The sequence below is a fragment of the Pan troglodytes genome, chromosome 20 (assembly GCF_028858775.2).
Source record: "Pan troglodytes isolate AG18354 chromosome 20, NHGRI_mPanTro3-v2.0_pri, whole genome shotgun sequence".
NCBI classification, from domain to species: domain Eukaryota; kingdom Metazoa; phylum Chordata; class Mammalia; order Primates; family Hominidae; genus Pan; species Pan troglodytes.
In genome coordinates, this window is record NC_072418.2 from 17,730,791 (window position 1) to 17,748,987 (window position 18,197).

The window sequence follows — 18,197 nt, forward strand, 5'->3', positions numbered from 1 at the left end:
AAGTCGAGAGGTAGAATGGTGGTTGCCAGGGGCTGGGGCAGGTAATAGGGAGATACTGATCAAAGCATACAAAATTTCATATCATGTTCTTTTGTTTTTTTTTTTGAGAGACAGGGTCTTGTTCTGTTGCCCAGGCTGGAGTGCAGCAGTGGTGCAATCATAGCTCATTGCAGCCTCAAATTCCTGGGCTCAAGCAATCCTCCCACCTCAGTCTCCTAAGTAGCTGGCACTACACCACTCCTGGCTCATACTGTATTCTTAAGGAAGGACGTGGCATTATTTCCAGTTTATATCTGTAGAGCATCTGTAGAGTAAAGGGGCAGAAGCATCAATTCTGACAACTTCAGGCCTTTGCTCCCAATGCACATTGAACATTTTTCATGTGTCATGCTGGGTGCTGCGTAAACACAACATGCATGGCTCACACTCTCACTAGCTGACTGTCTTTGGGAGAAAGAAGATATCAAAGGAGATTTATAAGAGTAAAATGACTTCCCAGGAGAAGTGCAGGCAGCCACAGTAATTTGGAACCACCTGGTCCATGAAGCGTTCAGCAGAAGCTTCCTGCAGAAGCTTCGTTTTACTTGAGATCTGATTAATCTTTTTTGTTTTTTTGTTTATTACACTTTAAGTTTTAGGGTACATGTGCACAACATGCAGGTTTGTTACATATATATATATGTGCCATGTTGGTGTGCTGCACCCATTAACTCATCATTTAACATTAGGTATATCTCCTAATGCTATCCCTCCCCGCTCCCCCACCCCACAACTGGCCCCAGTGTGTGATGTTCCCCTTCCTGTGTCCATGTGTTCTCATTGTTCAATTCCCACCTACGAGTCTTTTAACAACCAAGAGTCCTTGTGTCACTCTCCAGCTCTGAATTCCTCAATGGCTCCCCATTGCCTATTTGGATCAGGGACCACCTTATTCACTTTGCCTAGAACTTCCCTGGCTTCTTAGCAGTGAAATCCCCACATGCCAGAAAACTCTGCAGATCTGGGCAAACCAGGACGGTTGGTCACCCTACAACCCAACCAAATTCAGACTCCCTTAGAGTGACTTCAAGACCCTTCATGATCTCACCCTTTCCTGGAATCACCTCTCACCATTTGGACTCACTTCCCATCACCAGGACTCATCTCTCAACAAAGGGACTCTCCTCTCATCACTGGGCTCACCTCTCACCACCAGAACTCACATCTCACCACCTGGACTCACTGTCACCTCCTGGATTCACCCATCTGGACTCACCTCTCATCACCTAGACTTATCTCTCACCCCCTGGACTCACCTCTCACCAACGAGACTCATCCCTTATTACCTGTACTCATCTCTCACCAGCTGGACTCACCCACCTGGGCTCATATCTCACCACCTGGACTCATCTCTCACTACCTGGACTCACCTCTCACCACCTGGACTCACATCTCAACTGAACTCATCTCTCACCACCTGGACTCACAACTCAACTGAACTGATCTCTTACCACCTGGACTCGCCCACCTGGACTCACCTCTCACCACCTGGATTCACCTCTCACCACCTGGACTCACCTCTCACCAACTGGACTCACCTCTCACTGGACTCATCTCTTACCACCTGGACTCACATCTCAACTGAACTCATCTCTCACCTGAACTCATCTCTCACCAGCTGTACTCACTTCTCAACACCTGGACTAGCCCACCTGGACTCACCTCACCTCTCACCTTCTGGACTCATCTCTCACCTGGAGTCACCTCTTAACACCGGGACTCACCTCTCACCTGGACTTACCTCCCACCACTTGGACTCACCTCTCACCCCCTAGACTCACCTCTCACACCCTGGACTCATATCTCACCATCTGGACTCACCTTTCACCTGGACTAACCTCTCAACACCTAGACTCATCTCTCACCACCTAGATTCACCTCGCACCACTCGGACTCATCTCTCACAACCTGGAATCACTTCTCACCACCTGGAATCACTTCTCACCACCTAGACTCATCTCTCACCACCTAGACCCATCTCCCATCATCTAGACTCATCTCCCATCACCTGAACTCACCTCTCACCACCTGGACTAACTCTCACCACCGTCTCTTACACTTAATTCTCTGGCCATGTGGAAACAGACATGGTGCCTTGCATTCACCAAGCTCACTCATTCACCTCTGCTATTTCCCCATGTTGGGACCCCTCTGCACTGGCTACCTCTCCCACATGCCCACCTGAAAAGCACCTACTCATTCCTCAAGTCTCAGGTGACATATACCTCCTCTATGAAGCCAACTTGTAACCCTGTAACCACTTTGGGAGTCAATGCATGCATTCCTCCATGGAGTCCTTACACCAGGTTGCCTTTCTTGGACCAGCCAGTTGCCAGATAACTCTGATTAATATAATTAATCAATTTAATTACTTAATTAGTTAACTCACAAGTACTCCAGCCCATGGTGACACATTCTCCCACATACTGATACTGTGTAAATATGTGTCTCATCAGAGGAGCCAGGATCTCCCGACATTTCATCATCATTGGACTGAGGAGAAATTCATGAGGAACCATCTCTGCCAACCTCCATTTTAGGAGACAAAACTAAACTGGGCATCCCAGTACACTCATCCACCCAGTTCTTCCTTCTTGGGCTCTCACTGTGTGCCTGGTTCCAAATGAAACACTCAAGCACAGCCTTCAACCCAAGAACTGGGCAGTCTAAACCCACCTGCCTCCACGCAGGGGCAGGGGCTGCCTCAGAAATGCCCTTTCAATCCTGGGCTAATCCAAGGCTAGTTCTTCCCAACTCTGCATTCAGTGATGCCATGTTTGTAACTTGAAATCAGCTACAGCAAGAGTGAATACATCATGGAAATTAGCAACATTACAAATGAGGACATTTTTTGCTTTTTATTGTTTGGGAGGTTTTTTCGTTTTCCTTTCTTTCTTTTTTTTTTTTAACGGAGTTTTGCTTTTCTCGCCCAGGCTGGAGTGCAATGGTGCAATCTTGGCTCACTGCAGCCTCTGTCTACCAGGTTCAAGCAATTCTCCTGCCTCAGCCTCCCAAGTAGCTGGGATTACAGATGCATACCACCACACCTGGCACATTTTTGTATTTTTAGTAGAGATGGGGTTTTATCATGTTGGTCAGGCTGGTGTCAGACTCTGACCTCCAGTGATCCGCTGGCTTCGGCCTCCCAAAGTGCTGGGATTACAGATGTGAGCCACCACGCCTGGCCATCCTCTTTATTTTTTAATTGACACATAATAATTGTACATATTCATGGAGTACATAGTGATGTTTTGAGGCATATGACATACAGTAATCAGATCAGGGTAATTGACATGTCGATCATCTCAAACACTTATCATTTCTTTGTGTTGGGAGCATGCAATATTCTCCTTCTAGCTATTTGAAACTATGTAATATATTATTGTTTACTGTAGTTACCCTACAGTGCTGTAGAACACTAGAACTTATTCTTCCTACCTAGCTGTATTTTTTGGTGGGGAGATAGAGCTGGGGACAAGGGCAAGTAAAAATGCCATAAAATGTTTCTACCATTTTGAAGTTACCTTTATCTTTCTTTTTCAATTTTTATTTTAAATTCGGTGGTACATGTGCATATTTGTTACATGAGTTTATTAATCCATTTTTATACTCTATAAAGAAATACCCAAGACTGGGTAACTTATAAAGGAAAGAGGTTTAATTGACTTACAGTTCCCCATGGCCGGGGAGGCCTCAGGAAACTTACAATCATGGCAGAAGGGGAAGAAGCACGTCTTACGTGGTAGCAGGAGAGAGAAGTGAAGAGCAAAGTGGGAAAAGCCCCTTATAAAATCATGAGATTTCAGGACAACTCACTCACTATCACGAGAACAGCATGGGACAACTGGCCCCATGATCCAATCACCTCCCACGATGTCCCTCCCCCAATACCTGGGGATTACAATTCAGATTACAATTCAAGATGAGATTTGAGTAGGGACACAGAGCCAGACCATATCAGTGGCTACACTACATGATGCTAAGGTTTGCTGTATGAATGATCCCATCACTCAAGTAGTGAGCACAGGACACAGTAGGTAGTTTTTCAACCCTCACCCCCTCTCCTGCCCTCCTCCCTCTAGTAGTCACCAGTGTCTATTGTTTCCATCTTCATGTCCACGAGTAGTCAATGTTTTGCTCCCACTTATAAGTGAGAACATGTGGTGGTTGGTTTTCTGTTCCTGCATTAATTCGCTTAGGATAATGGCCTCCAGCTGCATCCATTTTGCTGCAAACGACATGATTTTGTTGTTTTCTTTTCTTTTCTTTTTCTTTTTTTTTTTTTTTTTTTGAGGCAGAGTGTTGCTCTATCGCCCAGGCTGGAGTGCAGTGGCACGGTCTTGGCTCACTGTAGCCTCTGCCTCCTGGGTTCAAGCAATTCTCCTGCCTCAGCCTCCCCAGTAGCTGGGATTACAGGCATGCGCCACCACGCCTGGCTAATTTTTGTATTTTTAGTAGAGATGAGGTTTCACCATGTTGGCCAGGCTGTTGTCAAACTCCTGACCTCAGGTGATCCACCCACCTTGGCCTCCCAAAGTGCTGGGATTACAGGCATGAGCCATGCACCCAACCATGATTTTGTTATTTTCTATGGCTGCATAGTATTCCATGGTATATATACACACACCATATATATATACACCATATACACACATACACACACACACACACACACATATATATATAACACGTTTCTTTATCCAGTCCACTGTTGATGGGCGCCTAGGTTGATTCCATGTTTTTGCTGTTGTGAACAGCACTAGCTGTAATTTTGTATCCTTTAACAAATCTCTCCCTATCCTCTCTTCCCCCTACCATTCCCAGCCTCTAACATCCTCTGTTCCACTTTTTGCTTTTACAAAATCAACTTATTTAGCTTCCACACATGAATGAGAACATGTGCTGTTTAACTTTCTGTTTCTAGCTTATTTCACCTAACATACTGTCCTCCAGTTCCATCCATGTTACCACAAATGACAGGATCTCATTCTTTTTATGGCTGAATAGTATTGGGGGATGTTGATTTGTTGTGGTTTTTTGGCTTCATTTTGTCTTGTTTTTAGAGAGCCAAGTGTTAGACATCTTCCAACACATCATTGCAAACACTCCGAGTCCTGACTGATTCCCCTAAGATCCAACTTTCTTAACGGACCAGACCCTGTCAAACAATGAGATTTCAAGGAGGAAGAAGACAGCAAAAGCATGCTTTAGCTAAAATTTTGGCATGGGGTAAGTGTAGGATGTTATGTCCAGTTTAATTTGGTGTTTTCCTGGGTTTTGTTTCTCTTTTAGTGAAAAGTGTGTACTTTTTATGCCATTGCAGAATTGATTCAATAGCACCACTGAATTGTCGGTCACGTGGATATGTTCAGTTTGAAAAAAATTATCAAGCTGCACATTTAAGAGTTGCGCACTAGGCCGGGCGCGGTGGCTCATGCCTGTCATCCCAGCACTTTGGGAGGCCAAGAGGGACAGATCACAAGGTCAGGAGTTCGAGACCAGCCTGACCAACATGGTGAAACCCCATCTCCACTAAAAATACAAAAATTAGCCAGGTGTGGTAGTGAGTGCCTGTAATCCCAGCTACTCGCGAGGCTGAGGCAGGAGAATGGCATGAACCCGGAAGGCAGAGGTTGCAGTGAGCCAAGATCACGCCACTGCACTCCAGCCTGGGTGACAGAGCAAGACTTCGTCTCAAAAAAAAAAAAAGAAAGAAAAAAAAAGAGTCGCGCACTTTTCTTCACATAGGTTATTCTCAATAGTTGTTTAAAGAACACAAAAAAATTGAGTTTGTTCCATATGTGCTAACATGGAAAGATGACCCAGACATATAATTCGGTGAACAAGGCAAGTAACAGGACAATTTTGTAGAATGGGCCCACCTATGTAACTAACACTGCGAATGTGTGTAAGTCAATGCGGCAATAGGAACTGAAGGGAAATTGCTCAGTCTTGTGCCTGGGCTACCTGGAAGCAAAGGGAAGAATTGGAAGGATGAGAACGGGCCAGTTTTGCTAAAAAAAAACATTTCTGTATTGCTAGAAAGTTGCACTACTAGGAATGGAATTAAAACATGCATCAGGCTAAGCGTGGTGGCTCACGCCTGTAATCCCAGCACTTTGGGAGGCCCAAGCAGGTGGATCGTTTTCAGCTCAGGAGTTTAACACCAGCTGGGCAACATGGCAAAACCCAGTTTCTATAAAAAACACACAAAAAATTAGCGTGGCATGGTGGTGCACGCCTGTAGTCCCAGCTACTGGGGAGGCTGCGGCTGGAGAATTGCTTGAGTCCGGGAAGCAGAGGTTGTAGTGAGTTGAGATCATACCATTGCACTCCAGCCTGGGCAACTTAGTGAGACCCTGTCTCAAAAAAAAATCCACATAAAACTTGTACATAAATATGTATAACAGCATCCTTCAAATAGCCAAAAGCCTAACACAACTGAAATGTTCCTCCACAGATGAATAAATAAACAAAATGAGATATATCTGTACAATGGACTATTATTCAGTCAGAAAAAGGGATGAAGTTCTAATATATGCTACCATGTGGATGCTATCTTCCTCCTCCTTGAAATCTCATTGATTTATAGGATCTGGTCAGCTAAGAAGGCTGGATCTTAGGGGAAGGAATTGGAATGGAAGTGTCTGCAGTGGTTTGCTGAAAGACATCTAACACTTGGCTCTCTAAAAACCAAAACAAAATGAAACAGGAGACAACAAACCAACATCCCCGCAATACTGTTCTTGAAAACATCATGCTGAATGAAAGAAGCCAGACACAAAAATCACACAGTGTATGATTCTATTTCTGTGAAATATCCAGAACAGGGAAACCTGCAGAGACAGAAACTCGGCTAGTGGTTGCCTAAGGCTGGGATGTATGGAGAGATTGGGAGTGATAGCTAAAGGGTACTTGGATTCTTTTGGGGGGGGTGATAAAAATGTTCTAAAATGAGCCAGGTGTGGTGGCCCACGCCTGTAATCTCACACTTTGGGAGGCCGAGTGGGGAGGATCCCTTGAGGCCAGAAGTTCGAGACCAGCCTGGGCAACATAGCAAGACTTTGTCTCTACAAAAAATCTTAAGGAAAAAAGTAACAAGGCATGTACGTGCACACCTGTAGTCCCAGCTGCCCAGGAGGCTGAGGTGGAAGGATCGAATGAGCCCAGGAGTTTTAAGCTGCAGTGAGCTGTGATCGCTCCACTGCACTCCAGCCTGGGTGACAGATCAAGATCTTGTCTCCAAAAAAAGAAAAAACAAAATGTTCCAGAATGAACTGACGCAATGGTTGCATCACTGTGAATATATTGAAACCCACTGGATTGCACACTTCAGGTGGGTGAATTGTATAATACGTAAATTATATCTCATTTAAGCTGTTGCTACCGAACCAAGTTTATTCTTCCTCTGTGCAGCAAGCCAATCAATGTAATGACAGATTTTGCAGAAGAGAAAGAGTTCATTCATGAGGCAATTAAGCGACGAGGTGGTAAAACAGGTCTCAAATTCTCCTCCCCAAAAATAGGGTTTGAGGGTACTTATGGGATAGAAAACGGGGTGGCCTAAAGTACGGAGAAAGGTGACTGGCAGGTAGGGAAGGGGAGGTAATCAGGATTTCTGAGCAACGTGGTTGAGCTACATGGCTTTAGATAGGACGTTTGTGCAAAAAATAGCATTTAGCATGATCTGAAGGTGGAGTTTACGGCCCTCTGATATCAGCTACCCACATAGGTGCAGATGAAGGGTCAGTGATCTCCACTGGCTTAAACTAAACAAGAGCTGCCTCCTACCTAGTTCCTGAAAAACAACTTTAAGCACCCATTACCATAGTGTCCCACAGACAAAAATGTCATCTGTAAGGAAGCCAGTGGGAGTTTAGTTATGCATTATTTGGCTACATGACTTGCTAGTGGCGCTTTTAAGATCAACTATAAGTAAGCAATTAAAAGTAAGTAAGCAATTAAAAGCAAGGCAGATTAAGTCTGGAGGGCTTAATCAGGTTCACCTTTGGTTTCACTATTAACATAAGAAATAAAATGAAACAAAATGGCTGAAAAATAATAAGAGGAGGAGGAAGAGAGGAATCATCGTGATGCATCAGTTAAGGCAACTGGGCTGGAACCTTTTAGGGGTTGTTTGTTTGTTTTTATATTTAAGACAGAGTCTTGCTCTGTCACCCAGGCTGGAGTGCAGAGGCACAGTCTTAGCTCGCTGTAGCCTCAAACTCCTAGGCTCAAGCCAGCCTCCTACCTCAGCATCCTGAGTAGCTAGGACTATAGGTATATGCCATCATTTTTATTATTATTTTTTTTTTAGTGACAGGGTCTCACTATGCCCTGGCTGGTCTCAAACTCCTCACCTCAAGCGATCCTCCTGCCTTGGCCTCCCAAGGCGCTGGGACTACAGACGTGACCCACCACACCTCACCCCTTATAGGGTTGAATGCCAACTGTGCCAATTGCTGACCTTGGGCAGTCATTTCACCTCTATGAGCCTCAGTTTCTCCATCTGCAAAATGGGAGCAAAAATACTGATCTGTCTAGACTCTTGAAGACTCGATGAGATAATAAGTAAGTGAAGTCGGTGTTATCTACACAGTGGAAGGTGAGATGAAAAAACTAGGCATAATGATGATGGTAATAACCAGATGGGCTGGCTATGGGATGGGGGTTGGGAGAGGTTGTGGCTGGGCTGGCACAGACATCTGACTCATTTAGACTCTCTGCCTAGGCCACCTTTGCCAGAGGGAGTCCCCTCAGCCTTGCGATCACTCATCCCATTGGCGTTGGCTCCATTTCCACACCACAGCTGTGTGCCAAGGGTGTGTCATGAGGTTTCTTGAGTGACAGAAAACTCACTGACAATAAAGGGCCAGGTGATTGTGCCACCCGATTCATAGACCAGGCCTCTCAGGAGAAACCCCGGGAGATTCCACACTGTCAGCCCCTTCTCCAAGATCAGTACGTGGGCCTGACTCCTCCTCGGTGCCCAGCTCAGTATTAGCAACTAGGAGAGTAGTGAGATTGAACTTGGCCTTGAGGAACAGCTGCCTCTAGAGTCGGTAAGTGATTTGGTGGATATTAGCCTCTCTCTCTCTCTCTATCTCTCTCTCTCTCTCTCTCTCACACACACACACACACACACACATGCACATACACACACACGCTCCCTCTCCCTTCATGAATTAACGCTCTGGCCAGTTTTGGCAGAATGGAAGAAATTTCCATCCATCCCCTCTTTCTTTTCATCTGTTCATTTTTTTCTTATTTGTATACTCAGCAAATTCTCTCCAACACCACCTCTGTGCTCCCTGCCACACTGTTGGCCGTGATGGAGACAGAGATAATGAAGTCAGGCTTTCAGTCCTGAAAACTGAGCTGCCAGTTCAGCCATGAGAGTAAGAATCAAAAACACTGCTGTAATTCAAGTAGGAGCAAGCAGAGCTGTGAGAGTCCAGAGAAGGAAGAGGAAAGTTCCAGGAGGTCAAGAGGGATCATAAAACCTACCTGGGTCGCCATTGCTGTTAAGCACCTAGAGCTCTCCCCAGGTCCTTTGCGGATGGGAAAATTGAGTCTCAGAGAGGATAGTGAGATGCCGAAGGTCACACAGCTGGGAAGGGACTGAGGCAGGATTTGGTTCTGGCTCCAGGGCTATGCTCCTTCCACTTCCTCCCTCACAATCTTTGGTTCCTCTTTCGTCACAGCACTTGCTGTGTGTGTGTGTGTGTGTGTGTGTGTGTGTGTGTGTGATTTAATATTCATTTTTGTCACAGACTAGAGTTACAGAAGGACAGAAGGTCATGGAGCATGTCTGTCTTACTTAATGGATTCTAAGTGCATAACACATAATAGATACCCAGAAAATATTTGCTGGGTAGGTGGGTGGGTGGGTGGATGGATGGATGGGTGGGTGGGTGGGTAAATGGATAAGTAAATAGGTGGATGGATAGATGGAAGATAGAGATGATGGATGAAGGAATGGATAGAAGGAGGGCTAGATGGAGGGACAGTTGGAAGATAAAATAGATGGAGGGATGGAAGACAGAGAGAGATAATGGATGAATAGATGGATGGATGGATGAATGAATGAGTGGTTGGATGGATAAGTGGATGGATAGATAGATGGATAGATGGATGGGTAGATATATGGGTTGATGGAAGAATGAACGGGTATATGGGATGACTGATTAATAGATGGGTAGACAGATGGATGAATAGATGTGTGAGTGGGTGGATGGATGGATGGATGAGTGGATAGATAGGTAAGTGGAAAGATAAATTGGTGGATGGGTTGATGAATAAAAGGATGGATGTTAAATTGGATTGATGGATGACTAGATAGATGCGCGGGTGGAAGGATGGGTGGATGGGATGACTGATTAATAGATAAGTAGATGGACAGATGAATAGATGGATGGGTGAGTGGGTGAATGGATGGATAGATGATGAATTAATGGATAGATGGTAGATGGATAGATGAATGAATTGATGGGTGACTGGATAGATAGATGGATAAAAACATAGATGAATGGATGGTTGATGGGGGAAGGCATAGCAGATATTATGCCACCAAAATTGTCAGAGAAGGATCTAGATAGAAAAAAAAAGAAGCATTCCCGGCGGGGTGCAGTGGCTCACACCTATAATCCCAGTACTTTGGGAGGCCGAGGTGGGCAGATCACAAGGTCAGGAGATCAAGACCATCCTGGCTAACACAGTGAAACCCCGTCTCTACTAAAAATACAATAAAATTAGCCAGGCGTGGTGGCGCGTACCTGTAGTCCCAGCTACTCGGGAGGCTGAGGCAGGATCATCACTTGTACCCAGGAGGCAGAGGTTGCAGTGAGCCGAGATCATGCCACTGCACCCCAGGCAGCCTGGGTGACAGAGTGAGATTCTGTCTCAAAAAAAAAAAAGCAAAAAGCATTCCCTACTGAGGAGAAAGCGTAAGAAAAGGCAAAGAGATGGGGAAATGCCAAGAGTATGACAAAAGTCTGTCTGTGCAGCCAGAGAAGAGAACAGGACTCAGAGATGAGAATGGAGAATGTGGACAGACATTCAGACTCAAGGAAGAGCAAGGGAGGTGGATTGACCCCTTCGTATTGGAGACCCAGTGAGATAATATCAAAGTTGCATTCCCCACTTCGATGACATTCTCCTTTAAACGCTCCTCCAAGGCATCTCTTTGAGATGGCTTCCCCAGCCCATCATCTCCTAGGTAGAAGAGGGAAACACATGGGTCACTTGCCCTGCTCCTCATTCCAGGGCTTTCAGGGGAAGTTCAGTCCACCACAAGCTGGTGAATGACCCATGGGAGACATAGGAAGTTTTTGGGGGCGGGGTGGGGGACATTGTGGGGTAGGCTCAGCAGTTCTGAAGAAGACATCCAGAAATGGAAGACATCATGAAATTGTCATTCTAGGGGTGATATATTACTACTTCATGGATTATCATCTATTGCCCAGATCTGTCCACGGACCAAATCCCCACCACTTGAGTGCTATTTGGTCTCAAAAATCCAGATACATAAGCCAGTTTGTCCCCTGAGCCCCTCGGCCTCCCTTTAGAGACCTTTAACCTATCTTCTCTTGACTCCAAGGATCAGACAAGGGTGCTGAGAGCCGGGGCTCACAACCAAAGGAGAAATGAGCAATCCGCGGTCTTTGGAAGAGGTAGGCTGGGTGCAGGTTGAGGGGAGGGTGATCATATGGGGAGAAGGAAGGTGAGGATCTTAATGTTTTGGAAAGAGTGGAGGGACTGAAAAAATCATGACCTGAACTCAGAGCCAGGAGGTACTTCGTAGTCAATCAAACAGCAAAAAAAAGACTCAGAGATGGAACCGAAGTTGGGTTGGGTGGTGGGGGCAGTCAAACACAGCTACATCTGTCTCCAAAGATCAAGTTCTTCTCAACACATTAAAGGTTCTGAGAAGTCCTGCAATAAACAATTTCATATTCATTTTTTAAAAGATGAAGTTCTTACCACTGGGGTGCTCAGTATGCTGCTTCTGTTCTGGAAAGAACTGTTGACCCCCAATATTCTTCTTCCTCAGACAGGATCTCAGTATTAGCTTCAGAAACTCTGAGACCTCTGCAAGTGAGGAGGTAATAGAGGAATGCTCAGAACACTCTTGGGGAGGATGAGGAGACCTGCAAATCCACAAAATACGACAACTGGAAGGGATCTTCAAAATCACGCACACACTCATTGTTTACATTTGGAAACTGAGGCTCAGATGGGAGCAGTGACTTCCCCAAGTTCATACCAAGCTAGAACAGAGCTGGACCCCAGGTTGGGTTGCTGTATTTGGGAACTAAAAATAAAGGACACCCAATTCGATTTGAATTTCACATCAACAACAAATAATTATGTAGTATAAGTATATCCCATGCAATATTTGGGATATACTTATACTAAAAAGGTACTTGGTTTTTATTTGAAATTTAAGTGTACCTGAGCATCTTCTATTATACCTGGCAACCCTAAGCCCAAGCCTCTCTTGTTTTGTTTGTTCGTTTTTGAGACAGGGTCTCACTTATTGCCCAGGCTGGAGTGCAGTGACAAGATCATAGTTCACTGCAGCCTCAACTTCCCAGGCTCAAGCAATCCTCCCACTTCAGCCTCCAAAGTAGCTGGGACCACAGGTGCACAGCAGCACACCCAGCTATATTTTTCATTTTTTGTAGAGACAGAGTCTCACTATGTTGCCCAGGCTGGTCTCGAACTCTTGGGCTCAAGCAATCCTCCCACCTCGGCCTCCCAAAGTGCTGGGATCACAGGCATGAGCCACCACACCCAGCCTGCATGCCTCTTTTGACTACATCTGCTTCTCCTTGAACCTCTCCATGCTGATTTCTGTCCTCTCTTGGCCCAGGAGAAATATGATATGTCAGGTGCCCGCCTGGCCCTAACACTGTGTGTCACCAAAGCCCGGGAAGGTTCTGAAGAAGACCTGGATGCTCTGGAACACATGTTTCGGCAGCTGAGATTCGAAAGCACCATGCAAAGAGACCCCACTGCCCAGGTATTGGGGTGCCTACTCCAGGCCTGTTTGGGGGAAAGGTACTAGGTTGGAGGTGTAGGCGATGGGGACCCAGCTGAGTCTGCTTCTTCCTCTCACTCCAGCAATTCCAGGAAGAGCTGGAAAAATTCCAGCAGGCCATCGATTCCCGGGAAGATCCCGTCAGTTGTGCCTTCGTGGTACTCATGGCTCACGGGAGGGAAGGCTTCCTCAAGGGAGAAGATGGGGAGATGGTCAAGCTGGAGAATCTCTTCGAGGCCCTGAACAACAAGAACTGCCAGGCCCTGCGAGCTAAGCCCAAGGTGTACATCATACAGGCCTGTCGAGGAGGTGGGGACAGATCCAAGAGCACAGAGTCTGTGGTTTGTTTCTGTTTTGTTTTTTGAGACAGCACCCAGGCTGGAATGCAGTGGCAGAATCTCAACTCACTGCAATCTCCATCTCCCAGGCTCCAGCCGTCCTCCTGCCTCAGCCTCCTGAGTAGCTGAGACTACAGGCTCCCGCCACTATGTCAGGCTAATTTTTGTAGACAGGGTCTGATTATGTTGCCCAGGCTGGTCTCAAACTCCTGAGCTCAAGCAATCCTCCTGCCTCAGCCTCCCATCATGCCCAACCAAGTCTGTGTTTTTATCCAAGCCAGTCCCAGATCCAAAGCCCCAGCTGAAGCCAGGCACCATGGCTCATGCCTGTAATTCCAGTACTTTGGGAGGCCCAGGCGGGAAGATTTTTTGAGGCCAGGAGTTCAAGACTAGCTTCTGAGCAATGTAACAAGAACCCAGCTCTATGAAAAATATTAAAGATTAGCCAAGGGCATGGTGGCATGGGCCTGTGGTCCTAGCTACTCAGGAGGCTGAAGTAGGAGGATCACTTGAGCCCAGGAGTTAAGAGGCTGCAGTGAGCTATGATTACACCATTGCACTCCAGCCTGGGCAACAAAGCAAGCCCCTGTCTCTAAAAAGTTAAATTAAATTAAAAAGCCCCACTGCACATGGCATACCACAAAACCATCCTTTTTTTGTTTTTTGTTTGTTTGTTTGTTTGTTTGTTTGTTTGTTTTTAGACGGAGTCTTGCTCTGTCACCCAGGCTGGAGTGTGATGGCACAATCTTGGCTCACTGCAACCTCCACCTCCCAGGTTCAAGCAATTCTTCTGCCTCAGCCTCCCAAGTAGCTGGGATTACAGGTGCACGCCACCATGCCCGGCTAATTTTTGTATTTTTAGTAGAGATGGGATTTGACCATGTTGGTCAGGCTGGTCTCAAACTCCTGACCTCAGGGGATCTGCCCTCCTCAGCCTCCCAAAGTGCTGGGATTACAGGTGTGAGCCACCGTGCCCAGCCCTTACCTTTCTTTTTAAGAGGCGACTTCTCGCTCTGTCTCCCAGGCTAGAGTATAGTGGTGCAATCATGGCTCACTGCAGCCTCAAACTCCCAGGTTCAAGTGATCCTCCTGCTTCAGCCCCCCAAACGCTGGGAGTACAGGTGTGAGCCACCCTGCCCAGCCCCTTTCCTTACCTTTCTCTCTGACTTTGCCTCCTCCTCTTCTGTTGTTTCAGAACAAAGGGACCCCGGTGAAACAGTAGGTGGAGATGAGATTATGATGGTCATCAAAGACAGCCCGCAAACCATCCCAACATACACAGATGCCCTGCATGTTTATTCCACGGTAGAGGGTATGAGCTCCCAGCTGGCCCAGGGATCCCTCTGCTCTTCCCCCTCTCCTGCCACTCCCAACTCCTGAACCTCTCCTCCAGGACCCACGCCCTTCCAGGATCCCCTCTACCTACCCTCTGAAGCTCCCCCGAACCCACCTCTCTGGAATTCCCAGGATACATCGCCTACCGACATGATCAGAAAGGCTCATGCTTTATCCAGACCCTGGTGGATGTGTTCACGAAGAGGAAAGGACATATCTTGGAACTTCTGACAGAGGTGAGTTGACAAAAGGTAGCTGGGACCACCGCCCAGGCCAAGAAGGGTGCAGGCGGAGGGGGCTGAGCCTCCTCCTAACCCCTCTCCATTTCCCTCAGCTCCAAATCCAACCCAGATCTCAATACAGAAACTAAGAAGCCCACTTTCCAACAACTTTCCCAAATGTAGGGACTCTTAAAAGCCACAGTATGGGAGATAAATTTCTATAAACAAACCCCCCTTGGATATAAACAATGTTTGGGCAAACTGTTTTCTTTTAATGTTTATATGTTTTTATTGCAAATTATTAAAAAAATGCCCAGCCAAGGATTCCATACAAACTATGGTATAGGAGGAGGCCATAAAGGTCTCTCATCTTAGGACAAGAATACCCACCTGCCCCGTTCCCTAACCCTCCCCCCATAAGTCCATGACACTGACTCCTCCAAGCTCACCACACCTGTTGCTGCAGGTGACCCGGCGGATGGCAGAAGCAGAGCTGGTTCAGGAAGGAAAAGCAAGGAAAACGAACCCTGAAATCCAAAGCACCCTCCGGAAACGGCTGTATCTGCAGTAGAAGTAGAAAGACCGGGAGGAGCTTTCCTTCCAGCATTCTTTCTGTCTCACAGAAATTTAGAGGCAGCTCTTACCTCTCCCCAAGATCTCTTCCCAAGGCTAAATGGCACCCAGTTTCTTTTTCTTCACACCCTTCATGCAGGTCCTCCTGTCCTTCTCAGAGCAAGCCAGCCAAAACTTAGCATAAGGCATGGTGGCAACATTAACATCACCTCCCTCAGGCTGGAATTTCTATCTTTATTAACGCAACCTAAGAGACCTAAGAGTGCATTCACTTATCCCACTTTCTGTTCCTGTGGTCTTCTTTCTCCCATGAAGCAGAAACTGGATAAAGCTCAAGATTTTCCATAGACAAACCAAAGCCCACTCATCCCCTCCTACCCCAATCCAACCTCTGCTGGCTCCTGCATCTCACTTGGAGGTAAAACCTCCTCCTGAGGCCAATGCATTCCCAACTTCCAGTTCTTTCCTTTACCCTGGCGAGTTAGTAAGGTAAGAACCATTCTTTCTCTCCAAAACCACTCCTCCTTGGCTGGCAAGTTGGTGTCCTAACTCCGTTCTCTTCCTAGCTCATGGCCTCTCTAGATAATAAAGTTGTCTCCTCCTTTCTGGATCTCTTCCTCCTAACACCCCTCCCCTGAAACCCTGGACTCTGCCCTCTCTCCAAGAAAATCCATCTATTCAACTATTCTTGCATTCAATTACTCTAAATGAGAGCGTGTTGGAGCTATGGCAAATTCCCTGTTGTCACCTTGCTCTTTTGCAGACAATATAATATTTAACCTCTCATAACCAGAGAGGTTAAATAATTTGTCAAATGCAATACAGTAAGACAGAGGCAAGGACAAGGTTTGACTTCCAGCCCAGCCTCTTTTCCACAACCTGCTAAATCTTGATCCGTCTGAAAACTTTTCTAATTAGTGAAGATGACTAATAAAAATTTTCCCTACCTCCAAGGTAGGAGCTTTCTGGAAGTTTCTAGAAATTTTCAATAACCACCAGCCAAGGTTACCTCCAGGTAACCTTGCAGCACCAGGCTGGAAGTGAGATCGGCTTCACTATCTTCCAACTCTACAGCCTGTATCTCTCCATCCCCAGCTTTGACCTTTCCTGGTCAAGTAACCTACGGGCACATCCAGCGTCACTAAAAACTCAGGGCTTTTCTTCCCGGTTACTCCTTCAAGCGTTCCCTGGTATCCTCAACCTCAGATCCCAGGTTCAGATTTCTGCAGTCAATCTATGACCCCTCTCTTCTTGCATCCTTCATATGCCGCCAGACACCATGCCCAGTCCAGCCTGATTTTGAAACAACTTTCATGCCGGTCTTCTCTTCCCTGACATGTTACTGTCCAGGCTCAAGTCCTCAGCTTCTCATATCTGCATCTTTGCAACCAACTTCCTCCCTTGCCTCTCTGCTTTTCCATCCCACTTTTCATGTGTCCTCCATACCATCTATAACAGTGATCTCCCTGGAACACTCAAGAAGACACAACATACCCTATTATTTAAAGACCAGGGGACTGGACAGTGGCTCACACCTGTATTCCCAACTTTGAGAGTCTGAAGCGGGAGGATCACTTAAGGCCAGGAGTTAAGAGACCAGCCTGGGCAACACAGCAAGACCCTGTCTCTACAAAAAAAAATTAATTAACTGGGTATGGTGGCACATGCCTGTAGTCCCAGCTACTCAGGAGGCTGAGGTGGGAGGATGACTTGAGCCCAGGAGTTTGAGGCTGCAAGGAGCTATGATCATGCCAGTGCATCCCAGCTCTAGGTGAGACAGTGAGATCCGGTCTCCAAAATCAATCAATCAATCAAATAAAGACCAAAGTCAAAGCTCACATCAGGATCTCTCACACCCTTCCAATTTTGCCATCTACCAGCACTTAGCTAAACCCATCTCCCATCTCTTCCACCATGAATTCACTCTTTCAAAAAGACTAATGTCTTCTTACTCACCCTTGCCTCTAAGCCTTTGCTATCACCATTTCCCCCAAGCTGGAGGGCCCTCCCTCTCCCTTTACCCCTCTTCCACTACCTCCCACCCCTACTTTTTCCAGAAAGCCATTTCCTCTCTTTTTTCTGATTGATCCTTCCCTCTCACCCAGGATTAGATGCTGGAAATGACCACTTCTGGAGGGCAGGGAACAAGCCCTTAATCTGCATAATGAGTGTTCAATAAACAGTTGTCAAACTTTGAAAGAAAGTGTTGAAATCTTTGTTCTGTGCTGAAACCGTGAGGCTGATACGAAAGGAGTTATGGACTTAATTTCTTTTTTCCCAGTGGCTGGCTTCCTCCCAGGTGTGTCTATCATGAATGGAGAATCAGGAGCTTCAGCCTGTGTCTTCTTTCCTTTTTTTTTCTTTAAGAGATGAGATCTTGCTCTGCCACCCAGGCTGGAGTACAGTGGCACCATCATAGCTCACTGCACCCTCGACCTCCTGGGCTCAAGCAATCCTCCCACCTCAGCCTCTCATGTAGCTGGGACTACAGGTGTGCATCACCACACCTGGCTAATTTTCTTATTTTTCGGTAGAGATTGGGTCTTGCTATGTTGCCGAGGCTGGTCTCACAGTCCTGGTCTCAAGCAATCCTCTTGCCTTGGCCTCCCAAAGTGCTGAGATTACAGATGTGACCCACCACACCGAGCT

At 46.5% G+C, this 18,197-nt stretch overlaps 1 protein-coding gene and 1 long non-coding RNA gene across 2 annotated transcripts; one reads left to right on the forward strand and one right to left on the reverse strand.

Moving 5' to 3' along the window:
- Window positions 1-3,675: 3,675 nt before the first annotated feature.
- Window positions 3,676-9,855, reverse strand: LOC129138086 (uncharacterized). Its single transcript, XR_008541036.1, has 2 exons — window positions 9,547-9,855; window positions 3,676-4,267 (listed from the first exon to the last, which is right to left on the reverse strand). It is a non-coding gene; the product is annotated as an uncharacterized LOC129138086 (long non-coding RNA).
- A 1,750-nt stretch (window positions 9,856-11,605) lies between these two features.
- On the forward strand, window positions 11,606-16,519 carry CASP14 (caspase 14). Its single transcript, XM_001159009.5, has 6 exons — window positions 11,606-11,711; window positions 12,914-13,063; window positions 13,165-13,390; window positions 14,615-14,731; window positions 14,887-14,990; window positions 15,442-16,519. The coding sequence occupies exons 1-6, from the start codon at window positions 11,685-11,687 to the stop codon at window positions 15,544-15,546; spliced, it is 729 nt and encodes a 242-aa protein (XP_001159009.2). The 5' UTR covers window positions 11,606-11,684; the 3' UTR covers window positions 15,547-16,519.
- Window positions 16,520-18,197: the final 1,678 nt, after the last annotated feature.

Bases quoted from the DNA above. Each gene is read 5' to 3' on its own strand.
- CASP14 (XM_001159009.5), top strand. From the start codon at position 11,685: ATGAGCAATCCGCGGTCTTTGGAAGAG. The intron at 13,391-14,614 runs GTGGGGACAGAT...CTGTTGTTTCAG, and splicing joins CATACAGGCCTGTCGAGGAG to AACAAAGGGACCCCGGTGAA. The intron at 14,991-15,441 runs GTGAGTTGACAA...CTGTTGCTGCAG, and splicing joins TCTTGGAACTTCTGACAGAG to GTGACCCGGCGGATGGCAGA.